The 19,796-nt window shown below is 41.7% G+C and overlaps 1 protein-coding gene across 1 annotated transcript in view; it reads right to left on the bottom strand.

The window, feature by feature from the left end:
- Nucleotides 1-19,154, bottom strand: part of LOC109891657 (vesicle-associated membrane protein-associated protein B) — a 36,467-nt gene extending 17,313 nt beyond the window's left edge. Inside the window, exons 1-2 of the mRNA XM_031825700.1 lie at nt 18,857-19,154; nt 6,136-6,288 (exon numbers count right to left, since the gene is read on the bottom strand). Of these exons, the coding sequence (XP_031681560.1) occupies nt 6,136-6,288; nt 18,857-18,914 (211 nt within the window). The 5' untranslated portion in view covers nt 18,915-19,154. The remainder of the gene's footprint in view (nt 1-6,135; nt 6,289-18,856) is intronic.
- Nucleotides 19,155-19,796: the final 642 nt, after the last annotated feature.

The raw sequence follows: 19,796 nt of genomic DNA on the forward strand, positions 1-19,796 counted from the left end.
TATCCTACCCTGTCTTCGGAAGCCAAGTTAACAAACAGATCCCTGACCATTTTGAATCCCACCGTACCTTCTCCGCTATGCAATCTGGTTTCCGAGCTCAGCCACGCTCAAGGTCCTAAACGATATCATAACTACCATCGAAAAAGACAATACTCTGCAGCCGTCTTCATCAACCTGGCCAAGGCTTTCGACTCTGTCAATCACCGCATTCTTATCAGCAGACTCAACAGCCTTGGTATCTCACAAATGACTGGCATCACTACTCTGGACGGTTCTTACTTAGAATATGTGGGCAACTACAGATACCTAAGTGTAATTCTCGGCTTCCTATTTCGCAACAAAGCATCATTCACTCATGCTGTCAAACATACCCCCGTAAAACTGACTATCCTACCGATCCTTGACTTCGGCGATGTCATTTACAAAATAGCCTCCAACACTCTACTCAGCAAATTGGATGTAGTCTATCCCAGTGCCATCCGTTTTGTCACCAAAGCCCCATTTCCTACTCACCACTGCGACCTGTATGCTCTCGTTGGCTGGCCCTCACTTCATGTTCGTCGCCAAACCCACTGGCTCCAGGTCATCTATAAATCTTTGCTAGGTAAAGCTCCGCCTTATCTCAGCTCACTGGTCACCATAGCAGCACCCACCCGTAGCACGTGCTCCAGCAGGTATATGTCACAGGTCATCCACAGAGCCAACTCCTCCTTTGGCTGCCTTTCCTTCCAGTTCTCTGCTGCCGATGACTGGAACAAATTGCAAAAACCACTAAAGCTGGAGTCTTATATCGCCCTCACTAAATGTTAGAATCAGCTGTCAGAGCAGCTTACCAATCATTGCACCTGTACACAGCCCATCTGTAAATAGCACACCCAACTATCTCATCCCCATATTGTTATTTATTTCTTTGCTCCTTTGCACCCCAGTATCTCTACTTGCACATTCATCTTCTGCACATCTATCAGACCAGTGTTTAATTGCTAAACTGTAAATATTTTGCCACTATGGCCTATTTATTGCCTTACCTCCCTGATCTTAGTACATTTGCACACACTGTATATAGATTTTGCTATTGTGTTATTGACTGTACGTTTGTTTATCCCATGTGTAACTGTGTTGTTTGTGTCCCACTGCTTTGCTTTATCTTGGCCAGGTGCAGTTGTAAATGAGAACTTCTTCTCAACTGACCTACCTGGTTAAATAAAAGTGAAATAAATAAAAATTTAAAAAAGATATTGCTCGTGTTTCTTGGCCCAAGCAATGTACATTAGACCGGTGGAAATCTGTCCTTTGGTCTGATGAGTCCACATTTTTTGATTTTTGGTTCCAACCGCTGTGTCTTTGTGAGACGCAGAGTAGGTGAACGGATGATCTCTGCATGTGTAGTTCCCACCGTGAAGCATGGAGGAGGTGTGATGGTGCCTTGCTAGTGAAACTGTCTGTGATTTATTTAGAATTCAAGGCACACATAACCAGAATGGCTACCACAGCATTCTGCAGCAATACGCCATCCCATCTGGTTTGCGCTAAGTGGGACTTTAATTTCTTTTTCAACAATCTCCAGACAACAATCTCCAGGCTGTGTAATGGCTATTTGACCAAGAAGGAGAGTGAAGAAGTGCTACATCAGATGACCTGACCTCCACAATCACCCGACCTCAACCCAATTGAGATGGTTTGGGATGAGTTGGACCGCAGAGTGAAGGAAAAGCAGCCAACAAGTGCTCAGCATATGTGGGAATTACTCTGTCAAGACTGTTGGAAAAGCCTTCCAGGTGAAGCTGGTTGAGAGAATGCCAAGAGTGTTCAAAGATGTCATCAGCGCAAGGGTGGCTACTTTGAAGAATCTAAAATCTATTTTGATTTGTTTAAAACTTTTTTGGTTACTACATGATTCCATATGTGTTATTTCATAGTTTTGATGTCTTCACTATTAGACTACAATGTAGAAAATAGTATCAATAAATATAAACTCTTGAATGAGTAGGTGTTTCCAAACTTTTGACATGTACTGCATACTGAACAAAAATATAATGAAAAAAATATATAATAAAATATAATGAAACCACAGCGGTTGGATGGACTAACGACATTGGGCCTCAGGATCTCAGCAAGGAATCTTTGTGCATTCAAATTGCCATAAATAAAATGCAATTGTGCTCGTTATCTGTAGCTTATGCCTGCACATACCATAACCCCACCATGTTTACAACATTGACATCAGCAAACCGCTCGCCCAGATGTGGTCTGCGGTTGTGAGGCCGGTTGGACGTACTGCCAAATTCTCTAAAATGACATCGGAGGTGGCTTTTGGTAGAGAAATTAATATTAAATTATCTGGCAACAGCTCTGGTGGACATTATTGCAGTCAGTATGCCAATTGCACACTTCTTCAAAACTTGAGACATCTGTGGTATTGTGTTGTGTGACAATACCGTATATTTTAGTGGCCATTTATTGTCCCCAGCACAAGGTGCACCTCTGTAATGATTATGCTGTTTAATCAGCTTATTGATATGCCACACCTGTCAGGTGGATGGATTATCTTGGCAAAGGAGAACTGCTCACTAACCAGGATGTAATCAAATGTGTGCACAACATCTGAGAGAAATAGGCTTTTTGTTTGTATGGAACATGGATGGATCATTTATTTCAGCTCATGAAAATGGGACAAACACTTTACAGGTTGGGTTTATATTTTTGTTCTGTGTATATGATGCTGAGTATAGACAGTATATGACTAGAAAAGGTTTGTACAGCAGTAGTTATATAGGATTATGCGGGACTAGAATACAGTCATGGCCAACGGTTTTGAGAATGACACAAATATTAATTTTCACAAAGTCTGCTGCCTCAGTGTATTTAGATACTTTTGTCAGATGTTACTATGGAATACTGAAGTACAATTACAAGCATTTCATAAGTGTCAAGGGATTTTATTGACAATTGCATGAAGTTGATGCAAAGAGTCAATATTTGCAGTGTTAACCCTTCTTTTTCAAGGCCTCTGCAATCCACCCTGGCATGCTGTCAATTAACTTCTGGGCCACATCCTGACTGATGGCAGCCCATTCTTGCATAATCAATGCTTGGAGTTTGTCAGAATTTGTGGGTTTTTGTTTGTCCACCCGCCTCTTGAGGATTGACCACAAGTTCTCAATGGGATTAAGGTCTGGGGAGTTTCCTGGCCATGGACCCAAAATATTGATGTTTTGTTCCCCGAGCCACTTAGTTATCATTTTTTTATCTTATGGCAAGGTGCTCCATCATGCTGGAAAAGGTGAGTGAGCACACTCCCTTGGTTGAGAAGCAACCCCACACATGAATGGTCTTAGGATGCTTTACTGTTGGCATGACACAGGACTGATGGTAGCGCTCACCTTGTCTTCTCCGGACAAGCTTTTTTCCGGATGTCCCAAACAATCAGAAAGGGAATTCATCAGAGAAAATGACTTTACCCCAGTCCTCAGCAGTCCAATTCCTGTACCTTTTGCAGAATATCAGTCTGTCCCTGATGTTTTTCCTGGAGAGAAGCGGCTTCTTTGCTGCCCTTCTTGACACCAGGCCATCCTCCAAAAATCTTCGCCTCACTGTGCGTGCAGATGGACTCACACCTGCCTGCTGCCATTCCTGAGCAAGCTCTGTACTGGTGGCGCCCCGATCCCGCAGCTGAATCAACTTTAGGAGATGGTCCTGGCGCTTGCTGGACTTTCTTGGGCACCCTGAAGCCTTCTTCACAACAATTGAACCGCTCTCCTTGAAGTTCTTGATAATCCGATGAATGGTTGATTGAGGTGCAATCTTACTGGCAGCAATATCCTTGCTTGTGAAGCCCTTTTTGTGCAAAGCAATGATGACGGCACGAGTATCCTTGCAGGTAACCATGATTGACAGAGGAAGAACAATGATTCCAAGCACCATCCTGCTTTTGAAGCTTCCAGTCTGTTATTCCAACTCAATCAGCATGACAGAGTGATCTCCAGCCTTGTCCTCGTCAACACTCACACCTGTGTTAACGAGAGAATCACTGACATGATGTCAGCTGGTCCTTTTGTGGCAGGGCTGAAATGCAATGGAAATGTTTTTTGGGGACTCATTTTGCCATTTGCATGGCAAAGAGGGATTTTGCAATGAATTGCAATTAATCTGATCACTCTTCATAACATTCTGGAGTATATGCAAATTGCCATCATACAAACTGAGGGAGCAGACTTTGAAAATAAATATTTGTGTCATTCTCAAAACATTTGGCCATGACTGTACAGTATATACATATGAAGTGTGTAAAACGGTATGAACAGTTCAATCGGAAAGTATTCAGACCCTTGGACTTTTTCCACATTTTGTTACATTACAGCCTTATTCTAAAATGGACTAAATATTTTCTTCCCCTCACCAATCTACACGTAATACCCCATAATGACAAAGCAAAAACAGATTTTTTTTAAATGTTGTCAAAAAAAAGAGGAAATAAAGTGGAATATCACATATACATAAGTCTTCAGACCCTTTACACGGAACCCAAACCGGCTGCACACGTGCGCCATCGTGCATACATTTATTTTGTCTACACCAAACGCGATCACGCAGGTTAAAATATCAAAACAAACTCTGAACGAATGACATTAATTTGGGGACAGGTCGAAAAGCATTAAACATGTATTGCAATTTAGCTAGTTAGCTTTCACTTTCTAGCTAATTTGTACTATTTGCCTAGCTTGCTGTTGCTAGCTAATTTGTCCTGGGATATAAACATTGAGTTGTTATTTTACCTGAAATGCACAAGGTCCTCTACACTGACAATTAATCCATGCATAAAATGGCCAACCGAATCGTTTCAAGTCATCTCTCCTCTTCCAGACTTTTTCATCTATGAACTTATATGGTGATTGGCATCTACACTTTCATAGTATTACCACGACAACCGGCAAAACATTTCATCTTTCAGTCACCAACATTGGTATAACCAATGAGGAGATGGCACGTGGGTACCTGCTTCTATAAACCAATGAGGAGATGGGAGAAGCAGGACTTGCAGCGCGATCTGCGTCAGAAATAGAAAGGAGTTCTATTTTAGCCCTTGGCAACGCAGACGCTCGTTGGCGCGCGCGAGCAGTGTGGGTGCAATAATTGAATTACATGGATTTCTATATTTATTTTGCAACGTGTCTGGTCTGGTCAGCATGTTACTCAGTACTTTGTTGAAGCAGCGAATATAGCCTCAAGTCTTCTTGGGTATGACGCTACAAGCTTGGCATGCCTGTATTTGGGGATCTTCTCAAGCTCGGTCAGGTTGGATGGGGAGCGTTGCTGCATAGCTATTTTCAGGTCTCTCCAGAGATGTTTGATCGGGTTCAAGTCTGGGCTCTGGCTGGCCCACTCAAGGACATTCAGAGACTTGTCCCGAAGCCACTCCTGAATTGTCTTGACTGTGTACTTAGGGTCGTTGTCCTGTTGGAAGGTGAACCTTCACCCCAGTCTGATGTCTTGAGGGCTCTGGAACAGGTTTTCAACAAGGATCTCTCTGTACTTTGCTCCGTTCATCTTTCCCTTGATCCTGACTAGTCTCCCAGTCCCTGCCACTGAAAAACATTCCCACAGCATGATGCTGCTACCACCCTGCTTCACTGTAGGGACCGGTGCCATGTTTCTTACAGATGTGACGCTTGGCATTCATGCCAAAGAGTTCAATCTTGGTTTCATCAGACCAAATAATCTTGTTTCTCATGGTCAGTCCTTTAGGTGCCTTTCGGCAGCGGGCTGTCATGTGCGTTTTACTGAGCAGTGGCTTCCGTCTGGCCACTCTACCATTAAGGCCCGATTGATGGAGTGCTGCAGAGGTGGTTGTCCTCCTGGAAGGGAATGCTGGAGCTGTCAGAGTGACCATCGGGTTCTTGGTCAAGGCCCTTCTTCCCCAATTGGCTTTAGGAAGAGTCTTGGTGGATCCAAACTTCTTCCATTTAAGAATGATGAGGTGCATATTTGTTTCCTTACATTGAAAACAGTCTACAGAGAAGGAGAGACTGCAATCCACACTCAATTCCTCCAACAAGGATTTCTGTAAAACCTGGGAACGTTGGGAAAGTTTCTGGAATTTTGCGACGAGATACACAATATGATACTTAGGCCTACCTGAGACGTTGATTGAGGTGCCGGCGTCGAGGACGCCGCTGTTCGGCCGGACGCAGTAACGGCGCGGGGCCGTCGTCTTGACTTTGAAGCACACATTCCTGTCTGTAGGGTTGGCGAGCTTTAGGGTGGTGTTGACCACATCCGAGAAGGGACCTGTAGAGGGAGAACAAGGTCCCAAAAAGGAAAAGGGTTAGAGGTTAGAGAAGCTGGAGCCTCCATCTTTTTATTTTTTTTAATTTTTTTTTATCAAACCTAAATATATACTGGGATTTAGACCGACAATAGGCGACTTCACAGACAACAGGCTTTACAGAGGTGGGTCTAAAAGGGACAATCTGCAGTTGCTACATAAATGTTTGGACTTAAATTAATGATATACCCATTGATTCTTGAAGAATATAACATTAATTAATGCCTCATGAGCATAGATACACTGTCATCAGAACCCAAAATATAAGCTGTTTACCAGAGGAAGGGATGGACTTTGTTATTGTTTCAATTGCCGATTGGCCCTTTAAAAAAGGTAGATTCAATAATGACATCATTGTACACAGTTGGGCAACTTCCTGATTAAAGAAATTAAATACAACACAATACAAATCTGGATTTGACCAAAGGGGTCATGATTCACAACTACTTGTTATGAGACAATGAGAGACGGGCTTAGCGACAAATCAGTTAGTCTACTTTTAAAACCTATGCTGAAGACCGCCAGGCAGGTTACAGACACCTGGTGTTCCAATCACCAGACTATCACATTCCATACCCCCTGTGGTTCCAATCACCAGGCTATCCCATTCCATACCCCTGTGGTTCCAATCACCTGGCTATCACATTCCATACCCCCTGTGGTTCCAATCACCAGGCTATCCCATTCCATACCCCTGTGGTTCCAATCACCAGGCTATCCCATTCCATACCCCCTGTGGTTCCAATCACCAGGCTAGAACATTCCATACCCCCTGTGGTTCCAATCTCAAGGCTATCACATTCTATATCACCTGGGGTTCCAATCACAAGGCTATCACATTCTATATCGCCTGGGGTTCCAATCACAAGGCTATCACATTCAATACCCCCTGTGGTTCCAATCACATTCCATACCCCCTGGGGTTCCAATCACAAGGCTATCACATTCTATATCACCTGGGGTTCCAATCACAAGGCTATCACATTCAATACCCCCTGTGGTTCCAATCACATTCCATACCCCCTGGGGTTCCAATCACAAGGCTATCACATTCTATATCACCTGGGGTTCCAATCACAAGGCTATCACATTCTATATCACCTGGGGTTCCAATCACAAGGCTATCACATTCTATATCCACTGGGGTTCCAATCACAAGGCTATCACATTCTATATCACCTGGGGTTCCAATCACAAGGCTATCACATTCTATATCATCTGGGGTTCCAATCACAAGGCTATCACATTCCATAACACTGGGATTGATGGTCGGTAACGCTGACAAAAAGAGAGTGTACAAAATTGCTACAAGCAGACAGACTAATGCATGTGAAAGCTGTGCAAACCGTAGAGAAAACATGGTGAGCTAATCAAATGAATGTTACTGAATCAGCACATCAAAAGGCATGTGCGGAGGTCTGTCATGTGCCGGATCGCCATTTCAGAATGAGGAAATGGTTTGAAGAAAGAGAGGGAAGTTACAATACAAAAATCAGGCTTAAGGCGATGCACATTACGTAACATAGAGGAACACATCCTAAGGACAACAAGTCTGAATACAAATCAAAGGTTTAGGAGGCCTACTTTTGAGCTATGCTTTTGAGTGGGGACATCTATGAACTGTATTAGTTAATAACCCACATACAGACATGTAGGCCTATTCACTGAAAGGGCAGTAGGCCTAATTGATACCGTCAAATTATCATCTGGAGCAAGGCTTCATCAACATGCGTTTGAGGTGTATGGACGTTGACACATTAGGTCAGATGCCAACACCAAAATAGAACCCCAGACTTGGTTATAGCCTGAACCAAAATACAGTTGCCTCTACTAACCTCAGTCTGGGGTCGTTCCATCTGATTTAAATCCCTTTGACTGCACCCTTTTTGATGTGAATGAAACCTTCCATACATGTTTTTCCCATGGTAGAAGTGGTTAGAAAGGGACTTTTTGGACATGAATGCCAAAACACTCAGGAGGTTCTCAAAGTTGACCCATTTTGCCTACCCCACCATGTCGTCATCACTGAAAGAGACAAACGGTTGAATTTGATATAATTTTATAGCTTACAAACAGGGTTGTCAAACTATTCTGTGATTTATTGAAGAAAAAGAATAAAAAATGTCATTTTTTAACCTTTAATGTTAATGATCTAAAAACGTGTAAACTCAGATTTTTCTCATTTTCACAAATGTTGTACTGTAGCTTAGACTCTTTCATATCATCTTAGGTGTTTGTGTTATGCCAGCCATCGGTTGAGACACAGCATTCTCCTGAATACAGGGTGGCTGTCATTTCAATCATATATAATTCATAGAATGGGCCTATCCTTTCAGACCACTGCAATTTAGCTGGTACACCATTGACATATACATTTAATTGAAACTTTAACTTACAATTACTACCAGAAACATGGCCGTCGGTCCATCCACGGTCGAATGTCAAATTGAATGGGAATATCTATTCCATTATCTATATTTATTATTTCAATAGGGTTCTTATGGAGGATTAACAGTCTAATTTATAACAATGGATAATCCCACTTAAATCAATATTCTCTGATGTGTGGATCTCCAACCATCTTTGTGGTACCGTTTGAAAGTTTAAACAAATATTTTACTCACATACTTACATGACACCCACCCTGTATACAAGAGTATGCTGTGTCTCAATCGATGGCAGGCACAACACCTCAAATGATGTAACAACAGACTACACTACAACACATATGAAGATGACAGCTTTTTTTTTTTTGTGAGTTCCAGTGGTTAGAGCGTTGGACTAGTAACCGGAAGGTTGCAAGTTCAAACCCCCGAGCTGACAAGGTACAAATCTGTCGTTCTGCCCCTGAACAGGCAGTTAACCCACTGTTCCTAGGCCGTCATTGAAAATAAGAATTTGTTCTTAACTGACTTGCCTAGTTAAATAAAGGTAAAATAAATGGTTTTATTAAAAGGTTTTATTAAAAGGTCCATTGCTATCTCAATATCAAATCATTTCTGGGTAACAATTGAGTACCTTACTGTGATTGTTTTTAATTAAAATGGTCAAAAAAAAAGAAACAAATAGCTTCTCAGCAAATAGGGAGTGGTCAGGGGAAAACTGAAAACTAGCTGTTATTACTCATTTTGAATAAGTAGAGCAGCTGATGCAATTAAGGCCATGGCTAATTTAGAAATATAATAATAACATGCCATTTAGAAGATGAGATGAAAGCATATATCGTTGGGCCCTATATCCAGGTGCAGTTCCATTAATTGCTCGGTTGTAGTGAATCAAGTCTTTGTTAAACATTTTTTATTTTAAACCACCAGAGTGGGCAGGTTTTCTTTCACTTCCAAGAAAGGATTGGCTACCAGTATTACTGTCACTAACGGCTCTCGTTCTACAAAACTATAAAAAAAAGTGACCTTTAAACTGACAGCCTAGATTAAACGTATAGTTTAGCCTACTAGGTTCAGCTCACAAAACATCTAAGAGGAGCAAGCATAGACCTTCTTAGAGCAGCGTTTCCTCAGTGACCCCAAGGGGTGAACCTTTTGTTTTTTGCCCAAACACTACACAGCTGATTCAAATGATCAAAGCTTGATGATTCATTTATTGTTTGAATCTGCTGTGTAGTACTAGTGCAAAAACCAAAACGTGCACCACTTGGGGTCCCAAGGACCAAGTTTAAGAAACTCTGTTCTAGAGGAACTGGAAATAAATGACTTCAGTGCCACAGAGACAATCATTTGGTATTTTTAACCTATTAGGCCTATCAATAAGAAAAGAAGCCTAAACGTATACAACAGCCTGGGCCTAATAGACCTATCTAAAGGAAAGCAGGGTTTGGAGGAAATAGGAAACTACTGGTTGGGGGAGGAGAATTGGGAAGGACGTAGCTGGCTGTGAGGGTCAACCAACCAGGTGTGGTGCAAATATATTTGTATAATTTTTTAAAATGTATATATCTATTTTACTTCAAACCCTTTTTCTCCCCAATTTTGTGATCCCCAAATTGGTAGTTACAGTCTTGTCCCATCGCTGCAACTCCCGTACAGACTCGGGTGAGGCGAAGGTTGAGAGCGTCCTCTGAAACAGGACCCCGCCTAGCCGCACTGCTTCTTGACACACTGCTTGCATAACCTGGAAGCCAGCTGCACCAATGTGTCAGAGGAAATACTGTACTGCAGACTGTACTGTACTGCAGACGCCCAGACCCACCACAAGGTGTCGCTTGAGCACGATGGGACATCCTGGCCAGCCAAATCCTCCCCTAACCCGGACGATGCTGGACCAATTGTGTGCCACCTCATGGATCTCCCGGTCACGGCCGGCTGTGATACAGCCTGGGATCGAACCCAGGTCTGTAGTGACGCCTCAAGCACTGCGTGCTTAGACCGCAGCGCCAATCGGGAGGGCCGTAGGCCTATATTTTTACAGGTTTATTTAATTTGGTCAAAACTGTGTGGAATACCTTGAATCGCTGAGGGCTCCAATTACCTTCAATTTGCTTCTAATAATCTCTAATTCTCTAGTCAAGGTAGGCTAATGGCTGCCCTTGAAGAACAAGAAGACATGAGGCACCAGGGGAATGGAAGGAACACTACTAGCCTCAAGTCCCTGCAACCAACCATGGCCTGGTTTCCCAAAAGCATCTTTAAGGCTAAGTTCATCATTAGAAGCATCGTTAAATCTCCAAGCGGTTTCCCAAAAACCATTGTTACTGAAGTTGCACTTGAAAGCGCTCGTTATTTACCAACTGCCTCAGACCACTCATAGAACAGCTAAGTGCGTTGTTAGATGCTTGTTTGCCCTTCCGCATCACTTTATTCATAAAAGATCTCAGCTAAATGTAAAATGAAGATCTTATCGTCTCTGTGACTTCTTCAGAATGAAGTTGACTACAAATACAAAGTTGCCAAAGTCTTTGCAATTGTTACAAATACGTGAAGGATAAACATATGCTTTAATAAAATAAAACTGAGATGACTGAATTAAAAGATATAGGCTACATGGGCCCATATATTTAAATCATAATGAAATCAATGTTTAATCCATTGAAATGTATTTCGCCAATACTGCAATGTTTGCATATTCAGACCCCTTGACCTTTTCCACATTGTTACATTACAGCCTTATTCTAAAATGTATTAAAATGCCCCCCCACCCATCATTCTACACACAATACCCCATAATGATAAAGCAAAAACAGTTTTTTGTAAACAGAGGAACTCTGGAGCTCAGTCAGAATGACCATCGGGTTCATGGTCACCTCTCTGACCAAGGCCCTTCTCCGATTGTTCAGTTTGGCGGGGCGGCCAGCTCTCGGAAGAGTCTTGGTGGTTCCAAACTTCTTTCATTTAAGAATGATGGAGGCCAATGTGTTCTTGGGGACCTTCAATGCTGCAGAAATGTTTTGGTACACTTCCTCAGATCTGTGCCTCAACACAATCCTGTCTTGGAGCTCTACGGATAATTCCTTTGACCTCATGGCTTGGTTTTTGATCTGACATGCACTGTCACCTGTGGGACCTTATATAGTCTGGTGTGTGCCTTTCCAAATCATGTCCAATCAATTGAATTTACCACAAGTGGACTTCAATCAAGTTGTAGAAACATCTCAGGGATGGTCAATGGAAACAGGATGCACCTGAGCTCAATTCGTTTTTATTTTTTAATACATTTGCAAAAATGTATAAAAATCTGTTTTCGCTTTGTCATTATGGGGTATTGTGTGTTGATTGAGGCAAAAAAAAGTAATTTAATCAATTTTAGAATAAGGCTGTAATGTAACAAAATGTGGAAAAATCAAGGGGTCTGAATACTGTATTTCATGTGCACAATAACGTGCCCAATCTGTCAATTAGTGCTTTACTATTGGGTAAGCATAATAAGCCAGCTAAATATTTGCAGCCATAGGTGCTAATATCTCTCTAGGAGCTGATCAATTGTCGGTATTGTGGAGTATGCCTAATTCTAATGTTAAGGTAAGATTTTAATGGTGTATTATATCAGTATGAAATCAAATTTGATCAAATAAAATATTATTAACATGCTTCATAAACAACAGGTGTAGACTAAGAGTGAAATGCTAACTTACCTTACCAATAATGCAGTGAGAGAAAATAGAGAAATAATAGAAAAGTAATAACATGTATTATTAAAAGTAATAATAAATACACAATGAGTAACAATGACTTTGGTATATACCCTGGGTACCAGTACTGAATCGATGTGCATGGGTATGAGGCCAAGCCAAAGCCAGGACTTAAATCCCATTGGCAATCTGTGGAAAGACTTGAAGATTGCTATTCACTGCCGCTCCCATCGAACTTAACAGAGCTTGAAACATTGTGCAAGCAAGAATGAAAAAAAAAATATGCCCAAATCCATATGTGCAAAGCTGATACAGACATACCCAAGGTGACTCAAAGCTGTAATCGCCTCCAAAAGGTGAATCTACAAAGTATTGACTCAGGTGTAAATACTTCTGTCGTTCATTTTTCAATAAATGTGCAAAAATGTGATTATGGGGTATTGTGTGTAGATGGCTGAAGAAAAAAAAGAGGGGGTGCTATTTTGAAGGGCATTCACTCACTGCTCTAGAATGTAGTGAAAAAAAGAGTCAATTCAAGAGGATGCTACTAAATGATCAGTTGTCAGTAGTGTATAAATGTACTTATTTGCCCTATGCCATTATAAATCAGAGTCAACTAATCATTAGATTCTCTACAATAGTATAACCTTAATATACTTGTACTTAACAGCGTTGATTAAATAAGAACGTTAGTTTGTTGTGACCGTTGCTAGTTTAAACCGCCCAACTCTTGGTTGTATCTTCCATTTTTCGCCGTTGGGAGGTGGTAACACTTGGAGCTGTTTCCACAGTTTGGACGAATCAAAATCAACTTGATGGCCTCGTGATTTTTAATCAGCAAATCTGTGGCTTTCTATTCCTCTAACCCCAGTCAATCAACGTTGAGGGGGTGTTTCCATGGCATTATAAAGGGAAAGACTCGAACAGATTGTCTTCGGGGAAGATATCCATTGAAACTCAGTCTGTTAGCTTTGTAAATTAAGAAATATATAGACCCAATTTTGTTTTGTATTCTGCGGATTTATTAATTTAGAAAAACCACATGTTCTCACACAGCAATCTGCAGCCACTAGCTAGCTTGTCAGTTGACATTCAAAGCTAGCGCCATTCTGCCCGTGGAGCAGTGATAATTCTATTGAGCAGCAACCACTTTACTGTGGCCATAACGAAATTCTATTCACTTTAATCATGCTAAATTATCTGAGTGAATAGTATTGTAAACCATTTATGGTAAAGACATAGGGTTTGGACTTTTTATTTAATTTATTAACATTGAATTAAATAATTGTATGGGTTAACACCCTACATTTTGAATTCAGGCTCTAACACAACAAAATGGTATGAATACTTTCTAAAGGCACTGTACGTACATGGAACTACACGTACACGTACTAGGAATGAAGTAACTAGGCAACAGGACAGGTGATAAACAGTAGTAGCAACGTTTGTGACGAGTTTAAAAAGTTTGTACAAAAATGGTCAATGTAGGTGGTTAAAAAGTTAACCAAACAGCTACCCTGACTAACAATTTAGCAGTCTTATTTATGGCTTGGGGGTAGAAGCTGTTCAGGGTCCTGTTAGTTCCACACTTGGTGCATCGGTACCACCCTCTATGACTTGGGTGGCTGAAGTCTTCAGCACTTTTTAGGGCCTTCCTCTGACACCGCCTGGTATGTACTATGCTCAGCTAGTTATGCACTACCCTCAGCTAGTCAAGATGCTATCAATAGTGCACCTGTATAACTTTTTGAGGATCTGAGGGCCCATGCCAAATCTTTTCAGCCTCCCGAGGGGGAAATTAACATTGTGGTGTCCTCTTCACAACCGTGTTGGTGTGTGTGGACCATGATAGATCCTTAGTGATGTGGACACTGAGACACTTGAAGCTCTCGATCCGCTCCACTACAGCCCGTCGATGTGAATGGGGGGTGCTTGGCCCTCCGTTTCCTGTGGTCCACATTCAGCGCCTTCGTCTTGCTGATGCACTTAGCCAACGTTCTCTGCGTGCCGTGGTGTTTTGGGAAACGGCCTACATCTTCGGCCACATTGTTAAGACACTCATAAGCCTAGGTTCCATCACTACCCAAAAAAAAATCCAGAAAATCACATTGTAGGATTTTTAATGAATTTATTTGCAAATTATGGTGGAAAACAAGTATTTGGTCACCTACAAACAAGCAAGATTTCTGGCTCTCACAGACCTGTAACTTCTTCTTTAAGAGGCTCCTCTGTCCTCCACTCGTTACCTGTATTAATGGCACCTGTTTAAACGTGTTATCAGTATAAAAGACACCTGTCCACAACCTCGAACAGTCACACTCCAAACTCCACTATGGCCAAGACCAAAGAGATGTCAAAGGACACCAGAAACAAAATGGTAGACCTGCACCAGGCTGGGAAGACTGAATCTGCAATAGGTAAGCAGCTTGGTTTGAAGAAATCAACTGTGGGAGCAATTATTAGGAAATGGAAGACACACAAGACCACTGATAATCTCCCTCGATCTGGGGCTCCATGCAAGATCTCACGCCGTTGGGTTAAAATTATCACAAGAACGGTGAGCAAAAATCCCAGAACCACACAGGGGGACCTAGTGAATAACCTGCAGAGTGCAGACGTCTGCAGTGCCAGACGTGTCCCCCTGCTTAAGCCAGTACATGTCCAGGCCCGTCTGAAGTTTGCTAGAGAGCATTTGGATGATCCAGAAGAAGATTGGGAGAATGTTATATGGTCAGATGTAACCAAAATAGAACTTTTTGGTAAAAACCTCCTTCCATCAGCAGGGGCATTGAAGATGAAATGTGGATGGGTCTTTCAGCATGACAATGATCCCAAACACACCGTCCAGGCAACGAAGGAGTGGCTTCGTAAGAAGCATTTCAAGGTCCTGGAGTGGCCTAGCCAGTCTCCAGATCTCAACCCCATAGAAAACCTTTGGAGGGAGTTGAAAGTCACTGCTCTAGAGGAGATGTGCTGCATGGAGGAATGGGCCAAAATACCAGCAACAGTGTGTGAAAACCTTGTGAAGACTTACCGAAAACATTTGACCTCTGTCATTGCCAACAAAGGGTATATAACAAAGTATTGAGATAACAAAAGTTTATTGACCACATACTTATTTTCCACCATAATTTGCAAATAATTTCATAAAAAATCCTACAATGTGATTTTCTGGATTTTTAAAATAATTGTCTGTCATAGTTGAAGTGTACCTATGATGAAAATTACAGGCCTCTCTCATCTTTTTAAGTGGGAGAACTTGCACAATTGGTGGCTGACTAAATACTTTTTTGCCCCACTCTTATGTTTGGAATATCAAATCGCAGTATTGAATTGCAATACATATAGAATCGTGAGAATCGCAATACATATCATATTGGCACTTAAGTATTGTGATAATATCGTATTGTGAGGTCCCTGGCAATTCCCAGCCCTACTAGCTGTTATAGAAGAAACCCTTGTGTTTGAGGGAAACAAAGGTGCATTGTGGATGGAAATGTGGAAGTGAGCTGCCTCGTAGTGTGAATTAGCACATAGACTAAGATAAGGTTTCAGCCCGCAAATGTCCACAGCAACTGACACTTCCCTTCACACACTGAGCCAAGACAAGAGGCGAATTTTAAACCCTCACAACTGGTGAAACATCGTTCAATGAAACGACTCATGCAGCTAACTACTGTAGCCTATACCTCATCTACAACAGCTTTCCAACTGGCAGAAAAAAAATACAGCCACAAAAAGAGAGTTCTGAAGAAATGATTTAATGCTGTTGTGTAGTCTAAAAGGTTTGTTATTGAGAAAGAGCAAGACTGTGTACCTTGAGTGTGCGGTTCCAAATTGATACTAATAAAGAATAAGGAGATTTATAAAGAACCCGAAAGGAACACAGCTGGATTTGTTGTTGTCAACACAGGCCTGCCTTTCAATGGGCAATTTTAGTCTAAGAGGTTAGGTTATCGGATTATCTGTCCAGTCAAAGACTTTAATTAGTAATTTAGGTGTTACCAAACAATGGAAAATGACTGGTTTACAAACCTCCGACTACTTCCCACTTGGCTAGAAGTACAATATCACTACTAATAGACATTCAAAACTGCTTCAATAGTTTAGCGCAGATGTGTTGCAATGTTCTCGAAACATGGCCATAATTTCATGGTAACATAGTGTAGGGTGTCCACCCACTCTGCTTTGTTGATGCAACTGCACCGCCCACAACCGCAAGACCCTCCTGCACAACGCATCACCGGGGGCAAACTACCTGCCCTCCAGTACACCTACAGCACCCGATGTCACAGGAAAGCCAAAAAGATCTTCTAGGACAACCACCACCCGAGACACTGCCTGTTCACCCTGCTACCATCCAGAAGGTGAGGTCAGTACAGGTGCATGCATCAAAGCTGGTACCGAGAGACTGAAAAACAGCTTCTATCTCAAGGCCATCAGACTGTTTAACAGCCATCACTAACACAGAGAGGCTGCTACCTACATACAGACTTGAAATCACTGGCCACTTTAATAAATGGATCACTAGTCACTTTAATAATGCCACTTGAATAAATGTTTACATAAGTTGCATTACTCATCTCATAAGGAGATAACATAATGAGAGAAAAAGTGCTGATGCAGAACCAAATTTCAGAATTGCACCTATTCTAGTAGAATATCTCCCCTTGAAAAATAAAAATAATATACATTTTGGGGGAAATTGATCCACGGACCCACAAAAAGGGTCACCAGTTGCCCATTCCTGCTCTATATTGACAATGACTTTGTAGGCATGCTAGCACTGGGTTCCCCAACTTGTTCATGTTGAGGCCCCGTAAATAACAAAAATAACAATATCAGGCTTGTACCTGATTGTGATTTTACCTAACAGAAGTCTTGACATTTTAGTTATTTCTGTCACTTTGCTGAATAACCTGAAAGCCCCATGCGGATCTCCAGGGGCCCATGAACCCCAGGTTGGGAACCCCTGTACTGGTCTGTGTGGCTTGGGATTTCCTTGAGGTAAACCTATTTCTCCTAGTTATCAATTAGTGGGCTCAGTTTGTTTGCAATGAGCCAAGACAAACAAAATGGCTACCTTCACAACAAGCAGTGCAGTTTAAAGCTGCTTTAACTTTTCTGGGACCCAATCAAATTCACATAGAAATGTGAGTTAAAGATCTGTCATTCTCATTGAAAGCAAGTCTAAGAAGTGGTAGATCTGTTCTTTGTGCTCTATTTAAGTTTAGTTTTTGCATCGCTTACTTTCATTATTGTAAACCAGCTTTAGAACAGCTGAAAATACAATATTTGTGGTTATTGAAAATATATTTCACAGCGGTTTATATGGTACAATGATTCTCTACACTCTATGTTGCTTGTTTTGTCACAAACTGAAATTCGGCGAGGTACTAGAATTTTAGCAACCAGGAAATGGCAGAGCAATGTCTGCATATTGCACCTTTAAGCAATGGATTATATTGGCTTGACAAGGCAATAGTGCATCTCAAATTACTGTGGAAAGACCCTATATATATCTATAATTCAACAAACACAGATGAAAGGCTATTTGTTATTTTGTATCTCAAAAATGGCCTATAGTCACATTGTGATAATGCTTCAGGGAACGTAGCCTATTGAGTGGAGTCAATAAATTAATATTTAACTAACTGGAAACATTGTAATTCGTAGGATGCCCAGTACAAAGTGTCCATATGGTATCCTGACCCATATTGCTGCTTTCCACACCTGGTCATGAACAACACTTGCCAATTGATGAGAAGAACCGCCAGATAGCAATATAGCTAACGTTAGCTAGTATTTCATGCCCAGTTCCATCTTGCTAGCGGTTAGACTAACCGCTAGCTAATTACAGTAACTAGCAAACTAGACAAATTAGTTAACGTTAGCTACCTATCATGATGCTTTCAACATGCATGCTGGGACAATCAGCTGCTATTCATTGTTAACTCATAAATTACACTGACATGATTGTCGTCGGGCATGAACGATAATAGCTGCGATTCAACCAGTAATTGTATTTTGACATTGTGCTTGAAACACAGCTAGCACAATAATAAACAGACTGACTCGCCTAAATTACTGGAACGATGTTGCACAATGCACCTGAAACATAATGCACTAACTGACGTTACTAGGCTAGCTACCAGCTAACTAGTTACCTTACTAGAAGGTCAACTCGACATTATTAGCAGTAAAGACTTGTCAGGGAGCTGCAGGAATAGCTAGCAAGCACAGGTTAATGTTCAGGAAAGGCTGTGTACGCTGCCAACCAGTCGTTTAAAATTATTCTCCTCCCTATCTCACTGTTATTTTACAAATTAATGGGCATATGGTGTGCCCCCTCCTTATTAAATGGGCCTGTTACTAACTACCCCACTCACAAAAATGGCTCCCCCCCCTCCCTTCAGAGTTGGGCCCTCCCCTCCTCAGTAGTATCTTACCTCGGAATTTCAGTTCGTGCTGTGGCTCCAAGAGCAGGACCTGATCTTGTCTGGCCATGACCCAGCGGTTCCAAGGGGATAGCTCAATGTAAATCGTTTCCGTAGATTACTCCTGTTGTGGTGATGTTAGCTAGTGTTATCTTTAGAGTTATTATTATGCTAATTAGCTATGCGATTATCCTGTCCCCCGGTCAGTGCAAATAGCCAGGGAGCTACTAGCGGCGGTTGTGATGCAGCAAGAAAGGAGTGAGAGAGAGGCTTTGTGCAACGTCACAGCCCCTGCATAGCCACTCAACGAGGAGTGAAGAGGTGATGCGAGACGGAGTCCGGGCAAAGCTTGGGAGTTGGGACACCTAAGCCTGGGAGGGAGGGACAGGTGTCTCATATGGTCATCAATCTTTCTCAGGACCTTCTTATGTATCATGTTATCACAGTGTTATGGCCTCTTATAATTAATGCCATACATCATGCATTTCTAACGACCTATAATGGCATTCCTGTTAATCCTGTACAGTTTCAGGCAAGTGCAAATTGACAACAATAAAAAAAAATCCCTTTGATAAAGTATTTACCAAATAAAAGGATATACATTTGTTTCTGTAAACCATATCTGCAAAAGTGGGAAAAGTGCCAGTCCCAATACACAGCCCTATGGTGCACCTATTCATGTATCACCCTTCACAATGTCCCTTTATAACATGCATGTGACACACAGGTTTACTTGAAATAACTAACCTGATTGACCCCAGTGTTGGCGTGTTGAGAGGTTGTCAGGTGAACGTTCAGCATCCTCAGCACTATTCAAAGTGCAGCATGGAATCCTATCCCAGTGATACACATGCCTGAAGAGTCATGTATTAAATAAATATATATATATATATATATATATAAATAACCAGAAGGCTAACTGCCACTGGCGCAAGAGGACCAATTACATAAC

The sequence above is a fragment of the Oncorhynchus kisutch genome, linkage group LG5, assembly GCF_002021735.2.
Source record: "Oncorhynchus kisutch isolate 150728-3 linkage group LG5, Okis_V2, whole genome shotgun sequence".
Classification (NCBI taxonomy): Eukaryota; Metazoa; Chordata; class Actinopteri; order Salmoniformes; family Salmonidae; genus Oncorhynchus; species Oncorhynchus kisutch.